The 24,159-nt window shown below is 47.7% G+C and overlaps 2 protein-coding genes across 5 annotated transcripts; one reads left to right on the top strand and one right to left on the bottom strand.

The window, feature by feature from the left end:
- Positions 1-1,572: 1,572 nt before the first annotated feature.
- Positions 1,573-10,884, top strand: LOC140620643 (zinc finger protein 717-like). Its single transcript, XM_072804755.1, has 5 exons — positions 1,573-1,726; positions 4,070-4,235; positions 7,309-7,435; positions 7,668-7,760; positions 9,780-10,884. The coding sequence occupies exons 2-5, from the start codon at positions 4,221-4,223 to the stop codon at positions 10,733-10,735; spliced, it is 1,191 nt and encodes a 396-aa protein (XP_072660856.1). The 5' UTR covers positions 1,573-1,726; positions 4,070-4,220; the 3' UTR covers positions 10,736-10,884.
- A 4,171-nt stretch (positions 10,885-15,055) lies between these two features.
- On the bottom strand, positions 15,056-23,260 carry SYCE1 (synaptonemal complex central element protein 1). Of its 4 annotated transcripts, XM_072804758.1 has the most exons (14): positions 23,104-23,243; positions 22,087-22,184; positions 20,053-20,115; positions 19,395-19,454; positions 19,011-19,085; positions 18,350-18,397; positions 17,971-18,025; positions 17,219-17,308; positions 16,927-16,990; positions 16,082-16,148; positions 15,879-16,002; positions 15,693-15,803; positions 15,454-15,541; positions 15,056-15,207 (listed from the first exon to the last, which is right to left on the bottom strand). In XM_072804758.1, the coding sequence occupies exons 3-14, from the start codon at positions 20,072-20,074 to the stop codon at positions 15,130-15,132; spliced, it is 882 nt and encodes a 293-aa protein (XP_072660859.1). In that variant the 5' UTR covers positions 20,075-20,115; positions 22,087-22,184; positions 23,104-23,243; the 3' UTR covers positions 15,056-15,129. The 4 variants fall into 4 exon arrangements, with proteins under 4 accessions (XP_072660859.1, XP_072660858.1, XP_072660857.1 ...); XM_072804757.1 differs by lacking the exon at positions 22,087-22,184 and having other exon boundaries at positions 15,390-15,541; positions 23,104-23,260; XM_072804756.1 differs by lacking the exon at positions 22,087-22,184 and having other exon boundaries at positions 23,104-23,260.
- Between the last annotated feature and the right edge of the window lie 899 nt (positions 23,261-24,159).

Raw genomic sequence — 24,159 nt, 5'->3', positions numbered from 1 at the left:
GGAGGGACCTAAAGGATCTTCAAATATCTCACAAATAGGTGTTTAAAAGAGAACTGTGAGATCGAGGAGACTGAGGAAGGAGGGCTAGGGATTCCAGAGTCTGAGAAAAGAAAGGAATGGGAAAGTAAAGGCTGAGGTTCCTGGGTCTGCATACTATAGCCAACGGGCAATTGCAGGATCATAAAAGATACATGAATTGCACAGTGGAGGTCATCGTTTAGGAAAAGGGAAAACCAGAGATAAGTCACATAGGTCATGGGCCAGACCATCAACCACCATCCCTACCACTGAAGTCCACATCAACCCAATCACAAAAACCCATTGTATCCCTCTTTCTAGAATGCAGCAGTGACAGCAAAAAGCAGTGTGTTGAATTTGTTTACTGTGTCACAGAAACTAGGGAGTTCCGGGAAGCCCATGTTTAAATCCAACTCCCAGGAAAATAAAGACTCTGATAAAATTTATGAATGGAGAAATTATTGGAGTTTCTTGGCAAGTAATTACTAGACACTGGAAATGTAAATTTTCTCTGCTTGGAGGGCACTAAGTCTATGACCCAATTATTTTATTCCTGTATATACACTAGAGGAAGTTTTCCAACAGTGGAATAGCAACCTTCGATGGCTTAGAAGTTATTTCAGTGGGTGAGAATAGCATCTATTTATGAGGCTGCTTCATGCCGGCTAAGAAGGCACTTGAACGAGTATCTACTTAATGGGTTCATAGGGTATTGGTGTCCAGTGTTTAGACGAACTGCTCCATGAAGTTGCTGCCTCCGCATTCATTTTGTGTGGTCAGGGGGCATGCTGGGACCTCATACTAACACTAGCCCTGCCCTAGATAACAATCTGCAGAGGCTCAATGCCGATGTGCTGTTCTGCAGCAGGCCTTCCTGGTCCTGCCAGAACCTTCACCTCCTAATTCCCTTAGGTAAGGGACCCCATGGACCATACCAAAACTCCACTCTTTTAGGTTCGAAGCGACCCATGTGGACTTGGCTTTGGAACTCCAAACAAGTCAAGGGAGGATGATAAGGAAGGCCTGTGCTCCAGGTTCTACTGAACTTCTTCTGCCCGCACCCCGTCTTGTCCTCGCCTTGGGTCCCCTTGAAGCATGAGGTACAGTTCCTCCAACCTGTGAGTAATGAACTTCTCTATTTCACTTTCCAGTGTAGGCTTTTAATGAACATTGGTTCGCCAAACCAAACCTCACGATGTGTTTTAAAAATATTAGTCTAACAAAGTAACAAGAGCTGCCGTATCTGCTTTTAAAGTTCTTTAATAAAATGCAGACATGGTGCTATTTCACTATTCATGCTTTAGGAAGCAAGTGGAAAAAAATACCCCAGTGAATTCTAGAACTATATTATCATTGTACGACTAACAAAGCTGACATTTCATGTGATGGAATATTTCCGCTATATCAGAATTTTACCATTTTACCAGGACTTCACAACTAACCAGAACCCCGTTTCCGCCACGTGGGTAGAGACCCCGTCACACCCCCACGCGTCACTTCCCAAGCTGCTAAGGGACGCAGCGCAGAGGCTTGTGGGAAATGTAGTCCGCGAGGGGTTTCCCGCGCGGGACTCTGGGAGTCTTCCGGGGTCCTCCCGCGCACTGCGGCCCCGCGCCTCTTCCGCCCGGAAGTTCCGCTCCCCGCCGGGTCCCGGCGCCGTGGGTCCGCTGCCGCCGAGGGCTCTGGCTTGTGCTCCGCGTCCCCGAAGGTCGGTGCGAGCGCGGATGGCGACGGCGGGCCCTGGGCCTGGCGGCTCGGGACCTGGGCCCGCGTGGTGCGGCGGCCGGGCGCGTGGGCGGTGGAGCGGAGCGCGGGGGCCGCTGGCCGGGTCGGCCCGACTCGCAGGGGGCGTCGGGGGCGGCTAGCTGCGGGCTCCCAGCGCCGCTCGGCCCGGGACGGGAGCCCGACCTGGGCGCCGCCCGCCGCGGAGCAGAGGCGCAGGAGCCCCGGGGCACGAGCTGGGAGGTCGCACCCGCCGTCGGAGCCCCGGGCCGGGCGGAGCCGGGCGGGCCCAGGCCTGGGAGGTGCCCGGCGGCCCGAGCGGCAGAAGCCGCGTGCCCGGCTCGCGACGCCCCCTTCGCGTTTCCCTCCCCGAAGCCTCCGAGCCGGTGCCCGGAACGTCGGCCCCACGGGGCGGCCGGGCTCGTCGCTCCTGCCGCCCCGAGGCCAGGGCACGTGCTTGCTTCTGACGTCGTTTCCGATAATGCAGCCAACGTAGAGCAGCCGCTCCCGAGAAGGACTCGCCGGAAACGTGCGCATCCCGTTGCCGCGTGGCTTTGCCCGCCTCGTGTGCTCCGGGCCCCGTGTGCTCCGGCCCCGTGTGCGCCGGGCCCCGTGTGCGCCGGGCCCCGTGTGCCCCCGGCCCCGTGTGCTCCGGGCCCCGTGTGCTCCGGGCCCCGTGTGCTCCGGGCCTCGTGTGCGCCGGGTCCCCTGTGCGTTGGGGCCCCGTGTGCTTCAGGCGTCTGTAATCCGGGCCCCATGTGCTCTAGGCCTTGTGTGCATTGGGCCTCGTGTGCCCCGGGCTCCGTGTGCTCCAGGCCTCGTGTGCCCCAGGCGTCCGTAATCCGGGGGCTTCACCCTGAGCGCCAGGGATCTGTGAAGGCCATAAATTCCTCGGCACAACGTCAGGACCCCGTTTTGCGTTTTCAAGTGTGTAAAATGGGAGAATGCGACTGCATTACCTTCCCGGCTAGACTGCTGTTTAGGGCACAGATACAGCGCAGCTCGTGCCTAATGGGGGTCAGCAGAGGCCCCTGGCGGAGCAAAGGACACAGTCGTCTGAGATGCGGCCGGGCTCCGGGTGACTCCGTGGCCTCTCACCTCCAGCAGCCTCACTGAAGTCCACCGAGTGCACCTTCCTTAGCTGTTCACAAGTTCTGGGTGTGGTTGTCAGCTTCTGGTGATGGTACATCTAATTCAACTTGGCCCTGTGTAATTTTACTAAGAACATACTGAGTTTGGGGGTTTAGATGTATCCCTCTAGCACGGGCTGGGTGACAGGCCAACCACATTTAGCGACTGTAAGCAGCAGTCCTCTTATTTTGTTGAAGTCCCGTGGCTCCGCACCTGGGGCTAGGGTCACATGATCAGGTCCTGTGCTAGTGTTTGCCTGGTTCACGATGGAGGCCGTAGTCCTCTGGTGCCATGACTAAGCTTGGTGGTTGGTGGTTGGTGGAAGAGGACTTTGTTTACTGTTTTTGGTGGTTCGTACTGGCTGTTGGCCAAGCCATGTGTCCCTACTAGGTGAGCCCCAGGTGTCTTCCAAGATGATAGTGGTCCAAGGAGGTAGGTAAGCTCTCGTGGAAAAGTGCCCTTCATCCTGTGTTGGGGTCACGTGTGCTGAGGTGCCCTAGATGAAAGCAAGTCAGAAGGTAAAGCCCAGGTCAGTGTTGGAGGTGATGAATACATGGGAACAAGTTGTTGAGAACCACAACAGACCGCACCGTGTACATTACATATATCTTTTCCTATAAAGTCATAAGCCAAAAGTGTTGTGTGACAGGATGGTAATTTCTGTGAAGATGAGGTATTTAAAACACAGGTGTCCTCACAGAGACACCACTGTGAAGCCCTGCGTGTAATGTCTCTATTAATAGGAGCATGGCTAAACAACCATTATTTTAATAAACATATTCAAAATCTTTTTTTTAAAGAATTTATTTAGTTATTCATGAGACACACAGAGAGAGGCAAAGACACAGGCAGAGGGAGAAGCAGGCTCCCTGCAGCGAGCCCGATGTGGGACTTGATCCCAAGACCTAAGATCTCGCCCTGAGCCGAAGGCAGATGCTCAACCACTGAGCCACCCAGGAGTCCCATATCTTCAAAATCTTAAATTGATTCTTACTGTTACTGTCAATAAGTCAGTGGGAAATATGTGTTTTAATTAACTAAGGCTATACCGTATGTGTAAATTCATGGGTTTGTGGGTATTCCTCCAATAGGGTCTTTCCTGCCCTTTTTCCAGGTGTAAAATACTCTTGTCCCAGAGAAGGCTGGCGGGCTCTCTCAGTCCCCTCTCAAGCTCTCTCACTCTCTCTCTCTCTGTCAGTTGTCTTTTCTAGCTGCTGTGTAGAGAGCTTCCAACCAGTGAATCCAGGATCTGGGAGCAAGCCACAGCAGTCTTGTCATGACTCTAGTCCATTCGCCTTCTCTCCCAGCTATTTTTCCAGAGTCCTCTGCTTTTCCAAGAGCAACAGAAGATGAATACATCTCTGGTGAGTGGTTTGTGTGTTTATTTGTTTGGTGGTCCCTCAGTTTGTTTTACGTGGTGCTTGATGAGGAAGGGGTCATCCTTTAAATAGAAAAGTAAAAATAAGTGAAAATGCATCTTCAGGAAGATACACAAAAACACGATAAAGGTGCCACATGGATATGGGCAGGTTATGTGACCTTAGAGTCATCCAAGGTGAATACACATTGGTCTCTGGTCTTTCTGATGCTGTGGCATCAGACACACATTGGTTATGTCTTTTAGGAGAGAGCGTGCCATGTTGTCATGGGACATGAAAACTTGCGGGCACAGAAGTCTGAAGTGGTGTCTTTGTTGGTCACACGGATGAGGTAGTGGACAGTGTTGCACTACCAATCTGGAAATAAACACTCCAGGACTCTGCAGTGGTGATGGCTACTGGTGCAAAAACACAACTTGCCTAATAAGGTTTGCTAAAATAGCATCCCAGACAACTTTTGGAAGGCCCTTCTCGATCCACGGCTGGCCCTTGGGATGTCTGCAGGACTGAGTCAACTGCAGGTCCTTTAAATCACTCTCCACATGTATCTCTCAGCCAGTCCGTCTGTGTAGGTTATGCATCAGACTGTTCAGAGTTGTGTTTTCTGACAAAGAGTTCCACGCCCCGTTTGTACCTTAACCTCTGCGGTGCCATCTTAATTCATGTCTTCTAAATGAAGAGGTAACCTACAGCCTGCATATCAACCCAGATTATAGTTCATTTCAGTGACTGTGCTGTAGGCTTTGCCTTCCTTGCATCATCTGTGGCAGTGAAACTACTGTCTGGGATCTTCTCCTAGATATATTTTTTAAAGATTTTATTTATTTATTCATGAGAGACAGAGGGGGGGGGGCAGAGACACAGGCAGAGGGAAAAGTGGGCTCCTCGAGGGGAGCCCAATGTGGGACTCCATCCCAGGACTCCAGGACCACGCCCTGAGCCAAAGACAGATGCTCAACCACTGAGCCCCTCCAGGCATCCCTCTCCAGACATTCTTGTCTGTTAGCTTCTGTGGCAGCCTCCCTGATGATTTCTTCTGTTTGTGTCCGATCCTGAACATGGCTCATCCAAGTGTTCACATCTGCGCTGCATTCACACACTATGGTTTTCCTGGACTTGCATGGCCCTCTGTGCTGGGCAGTTTCTTTCTCCAGCCTGGGCCTCTTCCCTCGCCCTTAGACTATGGGTTCAGCTCCCTGGTGAGTGACTTTTTTGATGCCATCCAGAAGGCACCTCAAACTGAGCGAGTCCCACCTGAAAACCATATCTTCCTTTCTTCTTTCATGGATGATAGTTCTTCCATTCAGCCAGGGACTCAAAAGGCCAAAGTGGGGTTTCTGTACTCCTTTTTCTCTCCCACTAATCTCATCTGGCATCAGGATCTGGACAGATGTATAATATGATGTATCTGTTTTTTAGTCACACACCATTGTAGTCATTTAGAGTAGCATCATTGTCCTAAAAATCTTCCGTGCTCCTTCCACTCCTTCTTCCTACTCATAGCCCTTGGCAACTGGTGTTGTTTTTATTGTCTTCATAGTTTTGCCTTTTACAGAGTCTTATGTAGTTGGACTCACACTGTACATAGCCTTTCAAATGTGCTCATTTCACTTAACTAAGGTGCATTTATGTTTCTTCCTTTTTTTTTCATGGCTTGATAGCTCATTTATCTTTAGTGCTGTGTAATATTCCATTGTCTGAATGTACCACATTTTCATGCATCCATTGAAGGACATTTTGGTCGCGTCCCAAGTTTAGGCAATTGTGAATAAAGCTGCAATACATCCATGTGCTGGTTTTTATGTGGACATGTTTTCAGCTCCTTTAGGTAAATACCAGAAGTGCAGTTACTGGATTGTGTGTTGAAAGGTTGTGTTTACTTTTGAATCCAGTACCAAACTGTCTTCCAAATGGCTAAACCATTTTTATATTTTTGATGTGGCAGCCATAGCAAATTTAAACACTGTGCTTCACTCCTTAACTTTTTTATTCATTACTGTATATAGTTTTATAATATGAATCTTTATCACAACATACTAGAGCAGTAGTGCCCTATTTCATACACCATAAAGGAACTTTAGAATAGTATAAATCTGTTTCCAACCCTATCATTTGTACTATCAATAGTGTACATACATAGGTACATCTTGAGTCTGTATGTTTTCTTTAAAGGACCATGTATTTTATAGACACCAAAAGAAGAAAAATGTTTAATTATTTATGTTTACTTATACATTTGCCATTTCTAGTAATCTTGATTCTGTCTTATGGATCCATATTGTTATTTGCTGTCATTTTCTTTCAACCATGGAGAATGTCCTTTATCACTATAGTGCCATCTTTTGATGGTGAATTATCTAGTTTCTGTTTATCTGAAAATGTTTTCATTTCACCTCAATTTTGTAGCATAAGTTTTCAGTGGATGTAGAATCATGGATTGAAGGATATTTCCTTTCACCACTTGAAAGATATTTTTTTCCATTGCTTCTGATAAGTTACTCATCATTCATATGTATTTTTATCTGAATGTGCTCTTCCTTCTATGGCTGCTTTCAAGGTCTTTTTTTTTTTATCCTTGGATATTGGCAGTTTGATTGTACTGTGCCTAGAGTAGTTTTTTATTAAGTTAATTATGGGTCATTGTAATTTTTAGGTTTGTAAATTACTATCATTCACAAAATTTGTGAAGGTTGTAGTAATTGTTTCTGATAATACATAAATACTCAATTCTTTCTTCTTTACTTATGGAACTCCAATTACATGTTGTTAGACTGTTGTTAAACTTGTTTTTAAACCTCGTTCCATTTTTCTTCATTTTCTTTCTCTGTGTCTAAGATTAGAAAAATCTGTTCATCCATCTTCAAGTTCAGTGGCTTTCTTTTGCTGCTGTTTACAGCCTGAGGTAGGAAATTTCTACTGTGGTTTCTCTTTACCCCACAGTGCAGAGTACAGATCATGCTGTATTTTGTACAAGATAAAACACACAAAGAAGAGTGAACTCCCAGACTCCTGTTCTGATCCAGGCTAATGCCTTGAATTGAGGCATGTGTCATTACAGGAGTTGGTGTCGTTTGAGAATGTGGCTGTGAACTTCACTTGGGAGGAGTGGCAGGACCTGGATCATGCTCAGTGGACCCTGTACAGGTTCGTGATGCTGGAGACCTACAGTAGCCTGGCATCTTTGGGTGAGTGAAAGTGTCCACTTTTTTCTTCATTGGTATATGTGCAACTGTTTGTGAAATTAAATGTTTCTTAGGTTTAAGATTCAAGGCCCAGAAGAATGTGTGTTCACCCCTCTAGTCAGAGGTTCACATTGGCCCTTCATTGTACAGCTCTTGCAGCGGTGCTCCTTTCATTCCTCAAAGGCCGTGAACCAAAGCAGTTTGTTAAGAGTCCCTCTTTATTTCTGATCGACAGGGAACTGTATGACAAAGCCTGAGGTGATCATCAGGTTGGAGCTAGGAGCAGAGCCATGGATTGTAGAGGAACCCCCAGCCCAGAGCCTCCCAGGTCAGTGAGTGCATACTGGGCAGGCGTCTGGGAAGAGGAGAGCCCAGTAGATGCTGGCCATGGCCATGCTGGGCTGTTTTCCCCAGTGCTTTTCCCAGGTCCAGACCTTAGGATAGTGAGTCTGCATGTATCAGACTCATGAATTCTTTACTCTCATACACAGACATCCCCATTTTTTTTAAATTACCAAGTATATTTTCTTAGACTTACCAAAATGTGGTACCTAGCTGCATCTCTTGGAATATTTTCTTGGTTAGTTACAATCCCTAGATTCTTAATGTCTTCCTTTTGTCTATTTTCAAGGACTGTTTTCTTTCAGGCATTTATTCATACATTGGTTTAATCTTTTGGCATGTTAAGTGGAAAATTTTAAGCACTGGTCATTTTTGTTGTGTAAAGAACAGTAATCAAAGAAATGTCCTTTTCATGGAATGTGAAGTTTCTTGAGAGGGAAGATGAAACAAATATGCATGGTTAAGTAGTGAGGTAAGAACTGGAAAGGATATTTAATGAGGACAAGAGAAAGAAAAATGTGTATTATTGTTTGAAGGATTCTCAGAAGGCATTTTCATGGATATTAAGTGTTTACATTGGTAGAGCTTCAACTGAGATGACTATTTTCCATTTCCATATGTCATACATGGTGCACCTAAAATCTGGAGTAGGGTATGGATATCCATCACCATATTGGAGATGTAAATTAGGGAATTATTAACCCTAAACTGGGTAGGATTAGAGGAAGTTGCCTAGGGAGTTATTAAGAATTGAGAGAAGAGGTCCAGCTGGAACCTTGTGAATGACTGCATCAGAGATCATGAAACAAAGGAGGACCCAGTAAATTGTTGAGCATGGAAGGAGGTGGTCCATGACATGAGAGGAGAAACTAGAGATTATTGGTTGAAGTCTAGTAGAATGAGGTGTTTAGGTTAGGGTACTCAAACTTGGGGACTGGAATCTGAAGTTAGCATTTTTACCTTCTTTTGTGGAAATCATTGTTAAAAAAGAGAAAGGTGTGTGACTCCAGTTTCAGTAGAACTATAGGACAGCTGAAACTCTGAAATGCAAGATAGAAGTCTTTAGAAACTAAATTATCCAGTATGGACATTTGTAAACTGTGGGTGAGAATGCCAGGAGTTTGTTTGTTTTTTTGTTTTTTTTGTTTTTTTTTTTCCTACCTAAGTAGGATCCAGAAGAAGATTTTTCAGTTGGTGGGCACAGCAGAACCTAAATCTTTTAGACCAGAAGGGAGGAATTGCACAGTGATGACCAGAGTTTTCTGTACCTGTTATGGAGTCCGGGATCCAGTCCCACATCGGTCTCTCTGGGTGGTGCCTGCTTCTTCCTCTGCCTGTGTCTCTGCCTCTTTCTCTCTCTCTGTCATGAATAAGTAAAATCCTTAAAAAAAAAAAAGAAAGCTGTCTTTGGCTAGCATGAAGAAGTAGAGATGATGCCTTTGAAAAACCCCACAGGTGCCCATAGCCATCCATAGAGGAGTAAAAAAATAAACCTTGTCCCTAAGCAATATACCTGTTTAGGTAACGACAGATGGCCCTCTCCTGCATCCTAGAGTAACCGATTCAGGAAGATCTTGCCATCTGCAAGGCTGAATGATGAGAAAAAGCCCAGCACAAGGAACTCACAGGTATTATGAGAGAAAGCAGGAAACAGAACAGGGACAGAAATGCAGTTGAAGGAACTCAGCTGAGAATCCTGGCTAGGGAATAGGTGAATATTGTGACCAGATATTTCCTAGTGGACCCAGAAAGGGGAAAAAAAAAACCTTAAATAGGCAAAATGAACAAATAAAACCATGCTTTGATGTTAGAGAATCTGTTAGTGTAATGTGTTACGTTAATTCATTAGAAAGAAAAATCATGTTTATCATAATCATACCCATTATTGAGTCTTTAAAAGTCGTATTCTACTGCAATGCAAAGAAACTTCTTTATTCTTACACAAACATTCCATAAGAAGTGCTTAGATGCGATTCACAGATATGGTTACTTTGTCTTATTTTAGATGTCCAGACTGCAAATGACCTGATGGAGACCCAACAGGAGCATCAGAGCAGACGTTTGTGCCAATTTGGATTCTCCAACCAGGAAACATCAACTGAGGAGAGAACCGACTTGGGAAAACCAGTTAATTTGAGTGCAATCCACATCTCAAACCTGATTATAAATGACGGAAACTATTCAGGAACGAAGCCAGAGGAGTTTAACGTGTGTCAGGACATGTTTCTCCCCAGTGAGCCTGATGAGATGCATGATAGAAAGAAGCCTGAGGACAGTTATATGACTGGGAAGCCCCTCAGGTGTTCTGGGCCTCTTAGTTGTCATCAGAAGGATCAGACTTTGCAGCCACTTGTTGAATTTGTTGGGCAAGGGAAAGGCTTCAACAAGGAGACAACATTCTTTACCTGTAGCAGGGCTTACACTGGAGAGACTGCCTATAAATATTGGAGAGCCTATGACAAATCTGCTCTCCTTGCCCAAGAGAGAACTTCCATGAGGGAGAATCCCTGTAGATATAACGAATGGGGGAACACCATTTGTGTGAAACCAACACAACTGAATCTTCCTAGAGCTGTTTCTGAGGAACATCACCATAAATGTAATCAAAGTGGGGATAATTCTGCAAGAAATTACACCTCCCTCAGTTTTCAAGGACTCAGGAGAGAAAACTTTGAATGTGATGTATGTGGTAAAACTTTCTACAAAAAGTCTAATCTCAGTAAACATCAGAAAATATACGCAGGAGAGAAACCCTATAAATGTAACGAGTGTGAAAAAACCTTCATCAGTAAGACAGTTCTTACAATCCATCAGAGAACTCATACCAGGGAGAAACCCTATGCATGTATCAAATGTGAGAAATCTTTCTGCCATAAGTCACACTTAACTGTTCATCAGAGAATCCACACAGGAGAAAAATCATATGAGTGTTATATGAATGTGGGAAATCCTTCTCTGTGAAGACAAAACTCATTGTACATCTGAGAACACACACAGGGCAGAAACGCTATGAATGTAATGTGTATAGGAAGTTCTTTTACCAGAAGTCAGCCCTCACTGTACATCAAAGGGTTCACAATAGGGAGACACATCATGAGTGCCTTGCTTGTGGTAAAACCTTCCATAAGTCAATTCTCACTGCACATCAGAGAACTCACACAGGAGAGAGACCATATGAATGTAAAGAATGTGTGAAGTCCTTTGGCCATCGCCCAGCTCTTACTGTCCATCAGAGAACTCACTCAAGAGACAAACCATATAAATGTAATGAATGTGGGAAATCCTTCTGTGTGAAGCCAAACTCACTGTGCATCTGAGACTTCACACTGGTGAGAAACCGTATGAATGTAAGGACTGTTGGAAAACCTTTTGTGAGAAATCAGCTCTGAATAGACATCAGAGAACTCACACAGGAGAGAAATCCTATGGGTGTAAAGAATGTAGGAAAACTTTCTACCAGAAGTCAGCCCTGACTGTGCACCAGAGAACTCATACAGGAGAGAAACCCTATGAATGTCATGAATGTGGAAAAACTTTCTCTCAGAAATCACACCTCAGCAAACATCAGAGAACTCACACTGGGGGAAAGTCATGTATTACAGAGACTGGCTATGTGTATGTCAAAACTCACTTTCTCTTTGTGTTGGGCACACAGCCTTCATTCCTCAGCCTCCCTTAACTGTGGATGGAACCATGTAATTGATTTCTGGCCAAGAGGATATGAATATAAATTACAAACATTACATCTATGACTTGCCACCAAAAAAACTTACTTGCATTTGCTGATTTTTTCATTCCCTGTGCTCCTGAAGCACAGGTTACACACAAGTTTGTTTTGGGGGCCACAGGGTGGAGATCACAGCCATGACTTAGGGCAGAAAGGCAGAGGTCTTCTCAACTCTACTTCAGAAATCTTTGCTTATATTTACTTGAGTGAGAAGTGTTCACTGTTGGACCCTTTTATTGCCCTATTGACACATCTACAACACTACCAGTCCACTGTAGCGAGTTCACTTTATGATTTTGAGATAGGAGAGGAGTTACCAATCCGTGTGTAGGAAATTCACACAGGAAAGAACCTGTGGGTCATCTTTTAAACCCAAGTCAATATATGGAAAAATTAAAGAAATATAGGAAGGAAGAATCCAATAAAGGCAGGAATGCCTTTATCAGAGATGACTCACTAAGATGAGCACTTAGAATAAAGTGAAACCTTATAAATATCTTTAATTTGTCCAAGTTTTCAAGAGAACGAATTTTGTGTTTGTTAGTGAATTTCTCATGAAGGGAAAATGATCAGTTTCAGCAAGGTTTATAAAAACTCAGCTAGAAATGATAATGTATTGAAAAAAAGTTTTCTAAACAGTATAGACCATTGGTTATTGGGAGTGATTTTAGCCTCCAAGGGGACATTTACCAGTACTACTGCTAAGTAGCCAGTGTCTGTTCTGCATTTCTTTAGTCTGTATTTACAGGGCCCATGAAGACTCTTAAGTAGTGGAGAAATAGATTCCAACTATTGACAGAAGGGCATCTTACAAAAGAGTATGTGGGATGGGACATAGTAATGTGGCCATATTTGGAAAATTGAGTGGATACAATCTGCTTTCTGGTGATAGAGTTCACATCACTTACATATAAAAACTATATTAAAACTCAAGGATTGGGCAGCCCTGGTGGCTTAGCAGTTTAGCACCGCTTGCAGCCTGGGGTGTGATCCTGGAAACCCGGGATCGAGTCCCATGTCGGGCTCCCTGCATGGGGCCTGCTTCTCCCTCTGCCTGTGTCTCTGCCTCTCTCTCTCTGTGTGTCTCTATGAATAAATAAAAACTTAAAACTCAAGGATGTCCGTTTATAAAGCTGCTTGGCTCAAAATCTAGGACATCATCTGTACTCGGTCTTGGGCGCAGTCCCTTCTGTGTGGTTGCTCTTAAGCTGAAGCCATGTGACCTGACATGACCAGTTAGGGCCCTGCACAACACGACACACGGTGGTGGCACGGAGATGGGAGTTTCAGCTGGTCCACTCAAAGGGGAGGGGAATCGGGAGGCACTTAGCCATCTGTGGTCCATAGAAACTTTGGGTTCTAGCAGGACACACCATCATTTCCTGGATTAGGGTGCAGTGGTTCTGGGGATGACTTCCAAGGTTCTGGATTCTGCACTCAGTCATTTTCTCTCTTCTACAAGACATACCTCCCCCCCTTTTTAAAACTAGTTTCTTCATTTGAGCTGTTTCTAAACCTTTCATTTGAAATTGGTTTGATTCCTTTAAAAAAGTTTTTGGATTTCTGATACAGGAAACTACTGTCCACTCTATTAGACGAAAGCCAGCCCCATACTTCTGGAACAGGATCCACTCTACCTCAACCTGAGAGTGATGTGGGGACAGAGCCTCTGAGATTTGTAAAAGCCTTATCATCTGTGAGAATATACAAGGTGCACTCTTAGGAGTCTCAAGGAAGGGTCATTTTTTAAAGATTTTATTTATTCATGCGACACATAGAGAGGCAGAGACATAGGCAGAGGGAAAAGCAGGCTCCTCACAGGGAGCCTGATATGGGACTCGACCCCCAAACTGGGAACAACACGTCCTGAGCCAAAGGCAGACGCTCAACTGTTGAGCCACCCAGGTGTCCCAAGAGTCTCAAGGAAGGGTCTTAAAGCAGCACCCTTGGTCTGAGATTTACTCTGTGGCTCCATTTTGCTGGTAGTGTCTTGAAAGTGATCTTTAGCCTGATATAACTGGAGAAGCTGGGAAGGAGGAACAGTTTTATTTTCAAACCTAGCGAGTCCTGGCTCCTTGGTATTTTGTCTAGGTTAATCTTTGAACAATCTCTTCTAGGTCATCTGCCTTTACCTTAACCTTGTAAGTGACTCCACCAGCTATGGATTTTAGTGTGTTTCTCAGCTAGGAACCCACTCTTGATTGCCCCACTGTGGTGATGGGGCTACAGTTCTCCTTTTCCAGCTGACACGATCTTTGGGTTTCCAAGTAAAGGGCCTGGAGGGAGATTGCAAGGCTTAGCAGGAAGGATTTTCTTTCTTCTTTGGCAGATAGTCATGTGGTTGTGAGCAGGGGTAGGGGAAGGTTCCAGTCCTTTTTCTCTGGTCCTATTTCACTGTCTAGAACTTCAATGTCATGAATAGTATTTAAATATGCCTGAAATGCTTCTAACACTTCACCACCAAGTATAAATGAAGTTACCTTCTATTCCTGTGTTTATAATTTTTCTTTATGTAAATAGGTGTTGGATTTTGCCAAAGCCTTTCATTCATCTGTTGAAGCAATTGTGTGTCCTGTTTTAAAGATCTAAACCTGATGCTACAATCATGGGCATCATGGGCTTGGCTGAGATGCAGTTCTTAAAGGTGATGTTTCCACCGGCATGCAGTGAAAAATATTAATTTCCAGGAGATGCAGGAGTTACTTTGAGATTACCTATTCATTTATGACACAGGTCTGATTAACCCCACCTCAGGTAGAAAACTGGGAGGCTGATGCTTACTGTCTGGCTGAATGAATAATTTCTCACCAGGTTAGGTTTTCCCATTGTTTCGTGGAAACAGTGCTCTCCACACTGGTGGCCTGCTTGGACCTCTCCTGTCATGTTACCTCCCTACTGGCATGTGGGAGCCTTCCAAGGGAAGGATCTCTACTTTAGTCACTGCATTTTGGCCTAGGATCCCAGACTTGGACTACCTTTGCTGCCCTTGATTTGGGGAGTACATTTTTTTTTTTTTTGGGGAGTACATTTTTTGATTTGAGACCTGCCTCAAAAGCACACAATAGTCTCAGGTGACTGACTCCCAGGACATGGAAAATTCTAACATACTGTGTTGTATAGACAGGTATGTCAGTTATGTATTTTGTGCCCACAAGAGCAGAAACTACACTTGGCTTCCAATTATTTTTTTCTCAGCTAGTCGGTGGGGACTGTGGGTAAGGGACTGGCTGAGATCCCAAGCACCTTGTTCCTCATGTTTGGGATTTCCAGGTTCTGTAGGTTCTGTATAGTTCAGGCCTCAGTAACAAATTCAAATAATCACAGGGTGAGTTTGCAGAACGTGCACCTTTCTGCCTGGAGATCCAAAACAGGGTGTGTAGTCCTAGAAATGAGCAGAGACTATGAGGTTAGGGAAGCACATACTGGGCACCTCCCGTCGAACTCTGGCTGAGGCCAAATGGAGATGTGGCCAAGGTTTTACCCAGCCTCAGGGGTCAAGGGTCTTGGGCTGGACAAGCCCTACCACCCCTGCACAAACTCAGCTGAGACAGTGGTACTGAAATAGTAATTTTATTTCTTGAAGTTCATGGCACTGAATAGGCTCCAGGGTAGGGAGAGTCCTTCTTGCCTAAGAGGGCATAGGGCCTTCCTTGGTGGGCATCTCTGGGTCTTTCTCCTGAATGACTCCTAGGAGCTTAGGATTGGCCTGTGGGAGGTCAGGGTCTGAGAAGCGAAGTCTCTGTGCACCCCTGTGCCCACAGCCTTACTGGGATGTGCCCCTTCCCACCCCACCACTGCCAGCCTCTGTACTCCTGTCTTGGTTATGCCCTATGAGAACACCCTTCCCCAAAGAGCATCTTTGAGGACTCTGTGATTCCCCTTCCTTGCCTTCCTCTACCCAGCTCCTTTTATGAGCTATCTCTGCTCCTTGCCACCCAATTCCAGGTCTCACAGGTTCTCCTGGGCCAGCCCCTTCCTCTTGTTTGCTTTGGGCTTGAACAGGGATCTGCATCCCAAGCTTTTCCAGCTCCTCTTTAAGCCTGGACAGAAAGGGGTGGGGTCAGTATGGGGAGGGGGGAGGAGAAGGGACAAGAGGGTGTAAAGAAATGGGGAGATGAGCTGAAAGGGGAGCAGAGGTGCCCTCACAGCCACCTTCCTCTTGGGGACTGGGGGCAGGGCCTCCATGCCCACCTCTGCCTCTTCTGCTGCAATTGTTGGCACTTCTGCTGCAGCTGCTCATGGTGATGTGTAGCAGCATCCAGGAGCCCCTGGGCCTTCCTGTTCTCCTCTTCAAACAGATGCCTGAGGGTGGGGCCATCAGCACTGGAAACTCCGTCCCTCCACCCCATTCCCTGTCCCTGTCCTCTTTGGTCTTACACTGCAGCTGCAGCCTCCTGGCTGCGGAGAAAGAGCCCCTCAGCAATGGTTGAGCAGCCGTCAGCCCCAAACTGGGAACACAGACGATGCTTCACATCTTCCAGCTTTGCCTCCACAAGCTTCTCTGCAGCAAGAAGGGACAATGGGCAGGGTACGGCAGGGCAGTGCAGGGCAAATCAGGGCTTCCCCCTTCTCGCTCTCACCTTCTTTGAGCAGGTGCTCCTTGCTGCTGTCCAGGGTGTCAATCTCCCGGGCCATCTGCTCTGGCCCCTGAGTAGGTAGAGAGGAGGCCTGTCCATGTGTTCCAGCCTCTTCCCATGCCCTTCAGAGAAGTCTATCTGGATCTGGTCTCTACTCAGCCTGCCTCACTTCCTACTATTCTGGGCCTCTGGGCACACAAGGCATGTTCCAGCTTCAGGGCCTTTGTACTGGCTACTGTCTGCACCTGGAACTGTCTCGCCTGATACCTGTGATGCTGCATTTGAGGCTCATGAGGTGGTTAATGTTCAGGAACTTTGCCAGTTTTGAGATCAGGTCTGAGGCAACTATTTCTTACAGGACATCCCGAAAACATTACAAATCACAACTGTTCCCTGGAGAATCAGTTACCAGCCTGGCACTGCAGCTCCACCTGCCTTTGTGTGGCCTCCTCACTGAGCCCCTCCATCTTAACACTTATTCTCTCTGGACTCCTAGGTGGTCAGGATGGTCTGCCTGGATCCCCACTTGTGTGCCCTGTGTCAGTCATGGCTGCAGACACACCCTCCTATCCGCTCTATGGATTACCTCTCCTTGGTTCATCAGGGTTCCTCCTGGCCCCTGAAGGGATGAATGGGCAGGCCCAGTGAAGAGAAGGACACCGGGTGGCAGTGAGGATGATGACGAGGGATTGAGCTAAGGGCCATTTGGACATATGACCACCCATGCTAGCTCAGGAGCTGGGGGTGGCAGATGAGAGGAAGGAGGCCTGCAGCATGATCATGAGTTTTGGGCCTGGGACTGCCAGGGAAGATGTGAAAGGTGGGAGGAATGGCTTTGGGTGACTCACATGGAACTTCCAGAGGTCCTTGTGCTGGCCCATCAGATCCTCTAGCTGTTCCTCAAAATCCAACCTGCAGACCAACCACACAAGATGAGGAGCCATGTGCTGAGACATTCCTCCCCACCTTGGCCCAAGCCAGGGGTCTTCATGCATAGACCATATGAAAGTTGCCCACGTCCTCTGCTCTGTGGGAAGCACCTTCACCACCTTGAGGCTCCAGGCCTCACCTCAGCCAGCTCTTCTAAGCCCCATCCCTAATATTACCCACCACCACTCTGCCTGGCCTCGGGGACTTTACCTCAGTTGCCTCTGTTTATTCTTCTCTTCCTCAATCTGGGAGTTCAGGGCAGAAATTCGCTCCTTGCACTCCTGCAGCATGGTATGCTTCCTGGGAAGAGGCAAGGCAGCTCTCACAGTCTCTGAATACCTCCCCAGGAGAGGGCTGGGGTGGGGCTTCTGCTTCCTCTTGGGGTCTGTTCTGGCTTTCCAGGTTGAGGTCCTTCTTTGATCACTTTATGGGGGGGGCATGGGCACGTGTCCCCTGGAAATACTGTTGTGAAATCAGGGAGATCAACATGGACACAGGTGCACAAGCACACAGATAACTAATCTCCTCCAAATTTCCCACACCATTCCAATGTTGGTATACGAGGGCTTGGGGACTCTGGGTCATGAAATGAGCTAAATCAAGGTTATGTGGAGATATGGATTAACGAATATTGAAGTGGATGGAGACACTGGGTGGCTAGATGCCTAAATGAGGGAACACATGAGTGCACAGAGAACCAAGGAGCCTATTTTAGAAAGAGTACCAGGCATAGAATAAAACCACAGAAATAATTTGGTAGTTCTAGCAAATGAATGATTATCTGAGTGAGTCAGAGTACCCTTACTGTGTGCTGTTGGGACTGAGGTGGGAAGACCTGCATCTAGCTTCTCTTTTTTACAGAGGAAGATAATGCAACCGTGGGTCCAGAGCTGATTTTCCTGGTGTCTTTTCCACCCAGATCAAGGGGGTGGGCAGAACAAGGCCCAGGTGGAAGCTCTTACCTCTGTGCCTCACTCTCCTTCTCCTGGCAGTGCAGCCTGAGGATTCTTAGGGTCTCTGCAGGGAGAGGAGCCAAGGGCCACGTGAAAATCCTTCAAGACATCAGGATTGGATGTAGAAAATAGGGTCAGATCATGTGTGGGCTTGTGGACACCTGATGGGACTTTGTCATTTACTGCAAGTCTAGTGGAGGGATGCCTCGGTGGCTCAGTGGTTGAACATCTGTCTTTGGCTCAGGGCATGATCCCAGGGTTCCAGGATCAAGTCCTGCATCTGGCTGGTAGAAGCCACAGGAGGAATACAAGCTAATTCAGGTTTCAAAGGGCTTCAGCTACTATGGAGAGACTGGCTTCTGCAGGGGGATGGAGTCGCTGCAATTACCTTGCTTTTTGTTCAAGATCTCTTTCAGGCGTACTTTCTCTCCACTCACTGGAAAACACAGTAACACATTCAGGCATCGGAGACCTCCCACTGCACCCTCAGGGAGTGCACCTGCCCCTGGTTGCACAGGCACTTTGGGACAGCTCTACTCCAACCCCAAATGTGGACCCTTGGGAGTTGAGCCCACACTCCCTGTAAGCAGTCAAGGGCCCTAGGGTTGGTGATGGCTGACTGAGGAAACTGTGGAGGCCAGTGTGTTCACACGGAGAGGAGAGATGAACTGGGAATATGTGCTATGGAGAAACACATTAAGTTCTAAGGGGAATGTGATCCGGTGGGGACAGGGTGCTATCCTTAAATGGGATGGCTGGGGGAGTTCTACTGGAGATAGGAACATTCAAGGTAAGGGCTTAGGATGACGGGTGGCAAGAAGGACCTGTACTATCTGGGGCTGAACCGCCTCACAGGCCCTGAGGTGGAAGGATGCTTGGAGGGGACTCTGGGAATACTCCTATCCACCCTACTAGTAGGAGACTGGTAGGACCTGATGCTGCAGAGGGGGCAGGAGCCCTTGGCCACAGCAAGGATGCTACATGTCCAGAGTGTTGAGTTCAGGAAGGCTTGACACCAGAGACCTCTGGGTAACCCCTGGTATGCTTACGTGAGTCCATTTCCTTCTGCAGGGCCTCCCAAACAGTTCGGGCCTCTCCCAGCTCCTCACTGGCTTTCTTTTTTGCTGTGCCAAAAAGCAGAACTATGTATAAGTGCAGCCTCCAACTGCACGATTCCCTGCAAACAGTGACATTTCACATTTCTCTTCAAGGAAATCTGGGTGGGGGGCAGATTTTAAGGCAAGAAATGAGGCTTCCAGAGCCCATGCCTTTTTTGGGGGGCTCAGGTGACAGCAGCGCCAGGTTAATGGACAATATGACTATAGCAGTTGCATTTAAATGGACCCATCCTTGGTTTAATGATCTGCTATGAAATACTTAAGTCACTTTTCAACAAGGAACCTGCAAATCATGTAGCTAATCCCTGAGCTCACCTTGCTGAACCTCGTTAATCCGATTGATCAGGACTTCGACCCTGGGCTCTAGGCTTCCCGCTGCAGGAAGGAAAGGAAGCTGAGTGATGACAGGAAGGGGAAGTTGGGAGCCCTACAGGAACTTATTCTGGGCAGGGGAGGCAATGAAAAAATAGAGATACTGAGTCAGGTTGTAGAAATTGTAGCCAAGAAAAATAGACGGGCAAGGAATTAAAGAGTGAACGAGTAGGGCATGCTCTTTAGCCATGGGAAGACCTCTTGAAGGTCCCCAATCATGGGAAGCGAAGTTTCCAGGTGGGGGTGGGACACCGCCATGAGGTGGGAACATGGCTGGAACGAGTCTGGTAAGCTCTGGGCTGCAGAGAGCAGTAGAGCTAAGGTGGAGGTTTACACTGAAACCCTGGATTTAACTAAATGCAGTGGGGGCCAAATGGGTGTCTAGCAAGAGGGTTTTGGGAAAATTTTTTGCCTTCTATCCCCTCAGACTGTAATTTTGAATCATGGGGCTGTATCTTTACTTCAAAGAATTAATTTTTAAAAGTAAGAGAGAACAAATGAGTTAATTTCCCAAGGTTGTAAATTGTGGGGTCTGGAACTGAATCCATTTCTGCCTTATCCCAAAGCTCAGGCTGTGCTTCAGTTACAGGAGACATGTGACCTTTCTGCAACTTCTTCACCATTTCCAGCAAGTCTTCAATTTTCTGGGAGGACTTGGCCTGCCCTGTGGAGGCAAAACCAAACGCTTTAAAATCCCGAGTAAGGGTCCAACAACTTTGGTATGGGACTGAGGGAGCTCAGGTCCCCAGCCACAATGGCAGCCCCTGCTTCTTGTCCTGAGGTGGACACTGAATATGAGATGAGTCAGACTGTTTCACTGTCAACCTTCTACAATTGTGAAATCATACCACAGATTTCCCCTTAATAAAACTCAGGCCAAGGGGAGGGGTGAAGTTTCACTGCCTGTAATATTCAAGATTGGCTCAAAGCTCATGATGTAATAATGAAAGAAAAAAAAAGGAGGGGTATATATAAAAAGGCGTATATATATAGAAACAGGGATCAAAAATCACTCTAACTGCAGATGGCTAATTAACTAGAGAGTTCTAAAGAGTCTTGAGAACAGAAAATACAAGGCATCTCAAAGAATAGAAGAAAATTTAAGACATCTCATTTAAACATAAAAAATACAAAAAGCTATTCTATATACAATCACTTATTATGAAGCCTCTTAATAAAATATTTCATATTAACCTGTTTATAACCAATACAGGCACTTATTCTTTTTTATATTTGATTTATTTATTCATGAGAGACACACACACACAGAGGCAGAGACACAGGCAGAAGGAGAAGCAGGCCCCACGTAGGGAGCCCGATGTGGGATTCGATCCTGGGTCTCCAGTATCACACCCGGGGCTGAAGGCGACGCCAAACCGCTGAGCCACCGGGGCTGCCTCTTATTCTTAATATCTAAATGAACTGGTAGATCTAGGCAATTACTATTAATGGCATTAACATCACAATAAAGATAACTGGATACAATGAGCCACTTGATGTAAAAATATAATATACTATTTTTGCCAAAAAAAAAGTCAGACTAATATCTTTTAATCCACTAGTCTAAATACTAATTCAGAGGAAATACAGGCAATAGGACACATGGGGATGCAATCAGCAACATCCAGATTGGCAACTTTACAGGAAAACCAACTCAGTTCTTTTAACAGATTTTGAGGGATAATGAAGAAAGGAAGTCTTGCAGACTAAAAGGGATTAAAGGAACATAAATTAATCTGAAAAATGGACATTAATTTAGATCTTGATTCAAACCTGTGTACTTTAAAAAATATTGATGACACAATCAGGGAAATTAGAAAACTGACTGGATATTTGATATTTGAAACTAAGGAATTACTGTAGTTGTTATTCAGACATGAAAATACTATTGTGGTTATATTTTGGATATCTGTTAGAGATATGTATGGAAATATTTATAGATGACATGCTATCATGCCTGTCATCCTCCAATGAAATAGTGGAGTGAATGGGTGAGGATAAAGGAGAAACAAGATTTGCTAAAAGCTGATAACTACTGAAGTGGAAAGATGGGGTCATGGGGTAATTATACTTTATTCTTACCTTTTGAATATGCTTAAATTTTTCCATGATACGTTTTTTAAAGAGCAACTAGTCAATATAAAGAAGGTAAACAATCATTTCTCTATAAGAATGGAGAAAAGGAGAGGACAGTCAAGCAAAAATTATATAAATGGTCACTAAATATTTTAAAAGAGATAACTATCATAATTAATGAGTTGAAAATAACATATTATACCTATCTGATCGGTAAAGATTAATAAATCTGACAATGGCCAGTGAGATGATGTGGGAAAGCTCATACATACTGGTAAGACTGTGGAAACTGATGGGGCCATAATTCTGTTATCTAGGGATTTATGTATGAGATATAGTCAGTTAAGGATGCACAAGGCCTGTAAAGACACTGAAGCAATACCTGTTACATCAAAAGTGAGAAACAACTTGAATGCCCGGCAGTCAAGAACTTATGCCTTATCCCCACAAGATGCCGCACAGCCACTGAACAGGTAGATTTGTGTGTACTAACAGAGAAAGAGACCCTAGTGGAAAAAATGGTGTGGAGCGAACCCCATAGGGCCAGAGTGAAACATACCGTCAGTCAGTCTACAGATTCGTGCACACCGTGTTTAGATAACCTCTGGCCAGAATAACAGAAGAAACTTCAACAGTCGTTGCCTCTGGAGGCTGGGACTGGAGGACAAGAGGGTGTTTCCTTTCATCAGACACAAGGTTGTATTTTTCTGAAGTTAATAAATTTGGGGGACTCCAAAATGGTTTTTACAGTTAGTCTGGGCAACCATTTTCGCAGGGACTATCAGTGGACCAGGCAGTGGGCTGCAGTGGTTTTTCCTCTACTGCATGGCCAGCGCCGTCACAGGGGAAGGCAGACTGCTGTGCCCACACGGGGTCGTCATACCTTGTTGTGCGACGCTTGATATCTTGTGAACAAAGCACCCAGGGCACAGGGTAGCCTGTGCAGTGTGACCCCCAGGTTTTACTTTTATCTCAAAATAATGTCAAACCGACTAAGAAGCGGCGGAAGGCGGACATGTGGCTCCCATCCCCCGCACTGACGTCGAGGCCACAGGGGAGCCGCAGCCAAGGCGGGCAGAGGCGCGAAGACGCCGCACACCTGCCCCACCTCAGGGACGCTCCCCGCGGCCCCCGGAGGCGCCCCCCGGAGGCGCCCCCCGCCCGCGCCCGAGGGCAGCCCCGCCCCACGCCCCGAAGGTTCCACTAGGGCCGCCAGGCTGCGCCCCCTGTGTGGGCCGGTCCTGGCCGGGTGGGGGCGCCCCGGGGTGGGGTGGGGGCGGGGCCGCCGCTTCCGTTGCCCCTCCCCCTCCGTTGCCCCTCCCCCCCTCCCCCCTCCCCCCTCCCCCCGCAAGCTGCGAGCCGCGAGGGCGCCCGCGGGGCTGGTGCGGCGGCCGGCACCGGGAGCAGAGCCCCGCGCTGCCCCCGCGTCCCCGGCTGCCCGACGCCCGCGAGGAGAGCGGAGCGACTGCGGTCTCCTGAGGCGCGGCCGCCGGGCGAACGGCTGTGGACGGCCCGACCTTCCTTCAGCAGCGCCCCCGCCGGCCCGCCCCTCCCAGTGGCCGGGCCCCCGCATTACCTCCGGCCTTCTCGGCCGGCTCCATGGCTCCCGCCCGCTCAACGCCCGAGGGCCCCGGCCGCCCCGCCACGGCCTCGGCTCCCCAGCGCCCGGCGTGTGGCGCCTCGGCGGGGATTGGCTGAAACCCGCGCCGGGGGCGGGGCTTCCCGCGGCACGCCTGCGCACTGAGCTTCGGAGCGCGGCGGGCCGGGTCCCAACGGCTGCGGACGGGCGCTGGTGCGCATGCGTGCAGCCTCGTTGTGGTCCAGGCCGCTGATTGGCCAGCGGGGCTCCGTGACCGTGTCGGCTCTTGGGGACCCGCTGCGGCCGAGCTCCGCGCTCCCGGGGCTGGTGCCCGGGTCGTGACCCCGACGGGGCCGCCGGGAGCGGTTGCGGCTGCGGTTTGCCCAGAGCGCGCGGTGGGCGGTCCTCGAGCGCAGGGCGCGCGGTCAGCCCGGAGAAAGCCCGTTAGGTCGGAGGCCCGTTGGGACTGTTAATGCGTCCGTGTGACGAAGGGTGAAGCGGGGAGCAAGCAAGTCTAACACGGCGGACCTCCTCCCACAGATTCGGGGGCACCCAGGGCACCGGCGGCGTGGGCGGAGCAGTGGCCCCAGGCCACCCGGCCCGCGCGGCTCCTCCTAGTGCAAACGGACACTTTCCTTTTACGTGCACCTGTGCCAGCCAAGCACAGCTGCTGCGCAGTTTTCAGAGGCTGTTTTCTGTTTGCTCTTCCTTAAAATGAATCAGGCCTGTTAACCTTAACAAAACATGCCATTTATTTTATCAGCAAAAGACGGGTTTATCTGGAACAGTAGAGATTTACCACCAGGACAGGCCAACCACTGCCAAACCACGGGGGTCCTGAGAACCAGCAAGAGGAGGCGCGCTTGGAGGCCTGCTGCGCTGCTGGCTCCTGCGGGACCGTGAAGGGCGTCCCCTGCGAGGCTCCCCCCTGCCTGCTGCCAGGGCACAGGGCTGGCTCCTTCCCAGCCTTGGGCCTTCACTTGAGCCTGGCTTCCTGGTCTGTTCTAGCCGCTCAAACAGTGCTGATGCCAAAGATGGGTCGCACTCCTCCTG

Source organism: Canis lupus, chromosome 29, assembly GCF_048164855.1.
Source record: "Canis lupus baileyi chromosome 29, mCanLup2.hap1, whole genome shotgun sequence".
NCBI classification, from domain to species: Eukaryota; Metazoa; Chordata; class Mammalia; order Carnivora; family Canidae; genus Canis; species Canis lupus.
Note: the sequence above shows the minus strand (reverse complement) of the source record. Positions and strands in the feature narration are given on the sequence as shown.

Bases quoted from the DNA above. Each gene is read 5' to 3' on its own strand.
- LOC140620643 (XM_072804755.1), top strand. The intron at 7,436-7,667 runs GTGAGTGAAAGT...TCTGATCGACAG, and splicing joins CAGTAGCCTGGCATCTTTGG to GGAACTGTATGACAAAGCCT. The intron at 7,761-9,779 runs GTCAGTGAGTGC...GTCTTATTTTAG, and splicing joins CCCAGCCCAGAGCCTCCCAG to ATGTCCAGACTGCAAATGAC.
- SYCE1 (XM_072804756.1), bottom strand. From the start codon at position 23,128: ATGGAGCCGGCCGAGAAGGCCGGAG. The intron at 19,086-19,394 runs GTGAGCTCAGGG...TTTTTGGCACAG, and splicing joins GATTAACGAGGTTCAGCAAG to CAAAAAAGAAAGCCAGTGAG. The intron at 15,542-15,692 runs GTGGGCATGGAG...CTTTCTGTCCAG, and splicing joins TTGCAGCAGAAGAGGCAGAG to GCTTAAAGAGGAGCTGGAAA.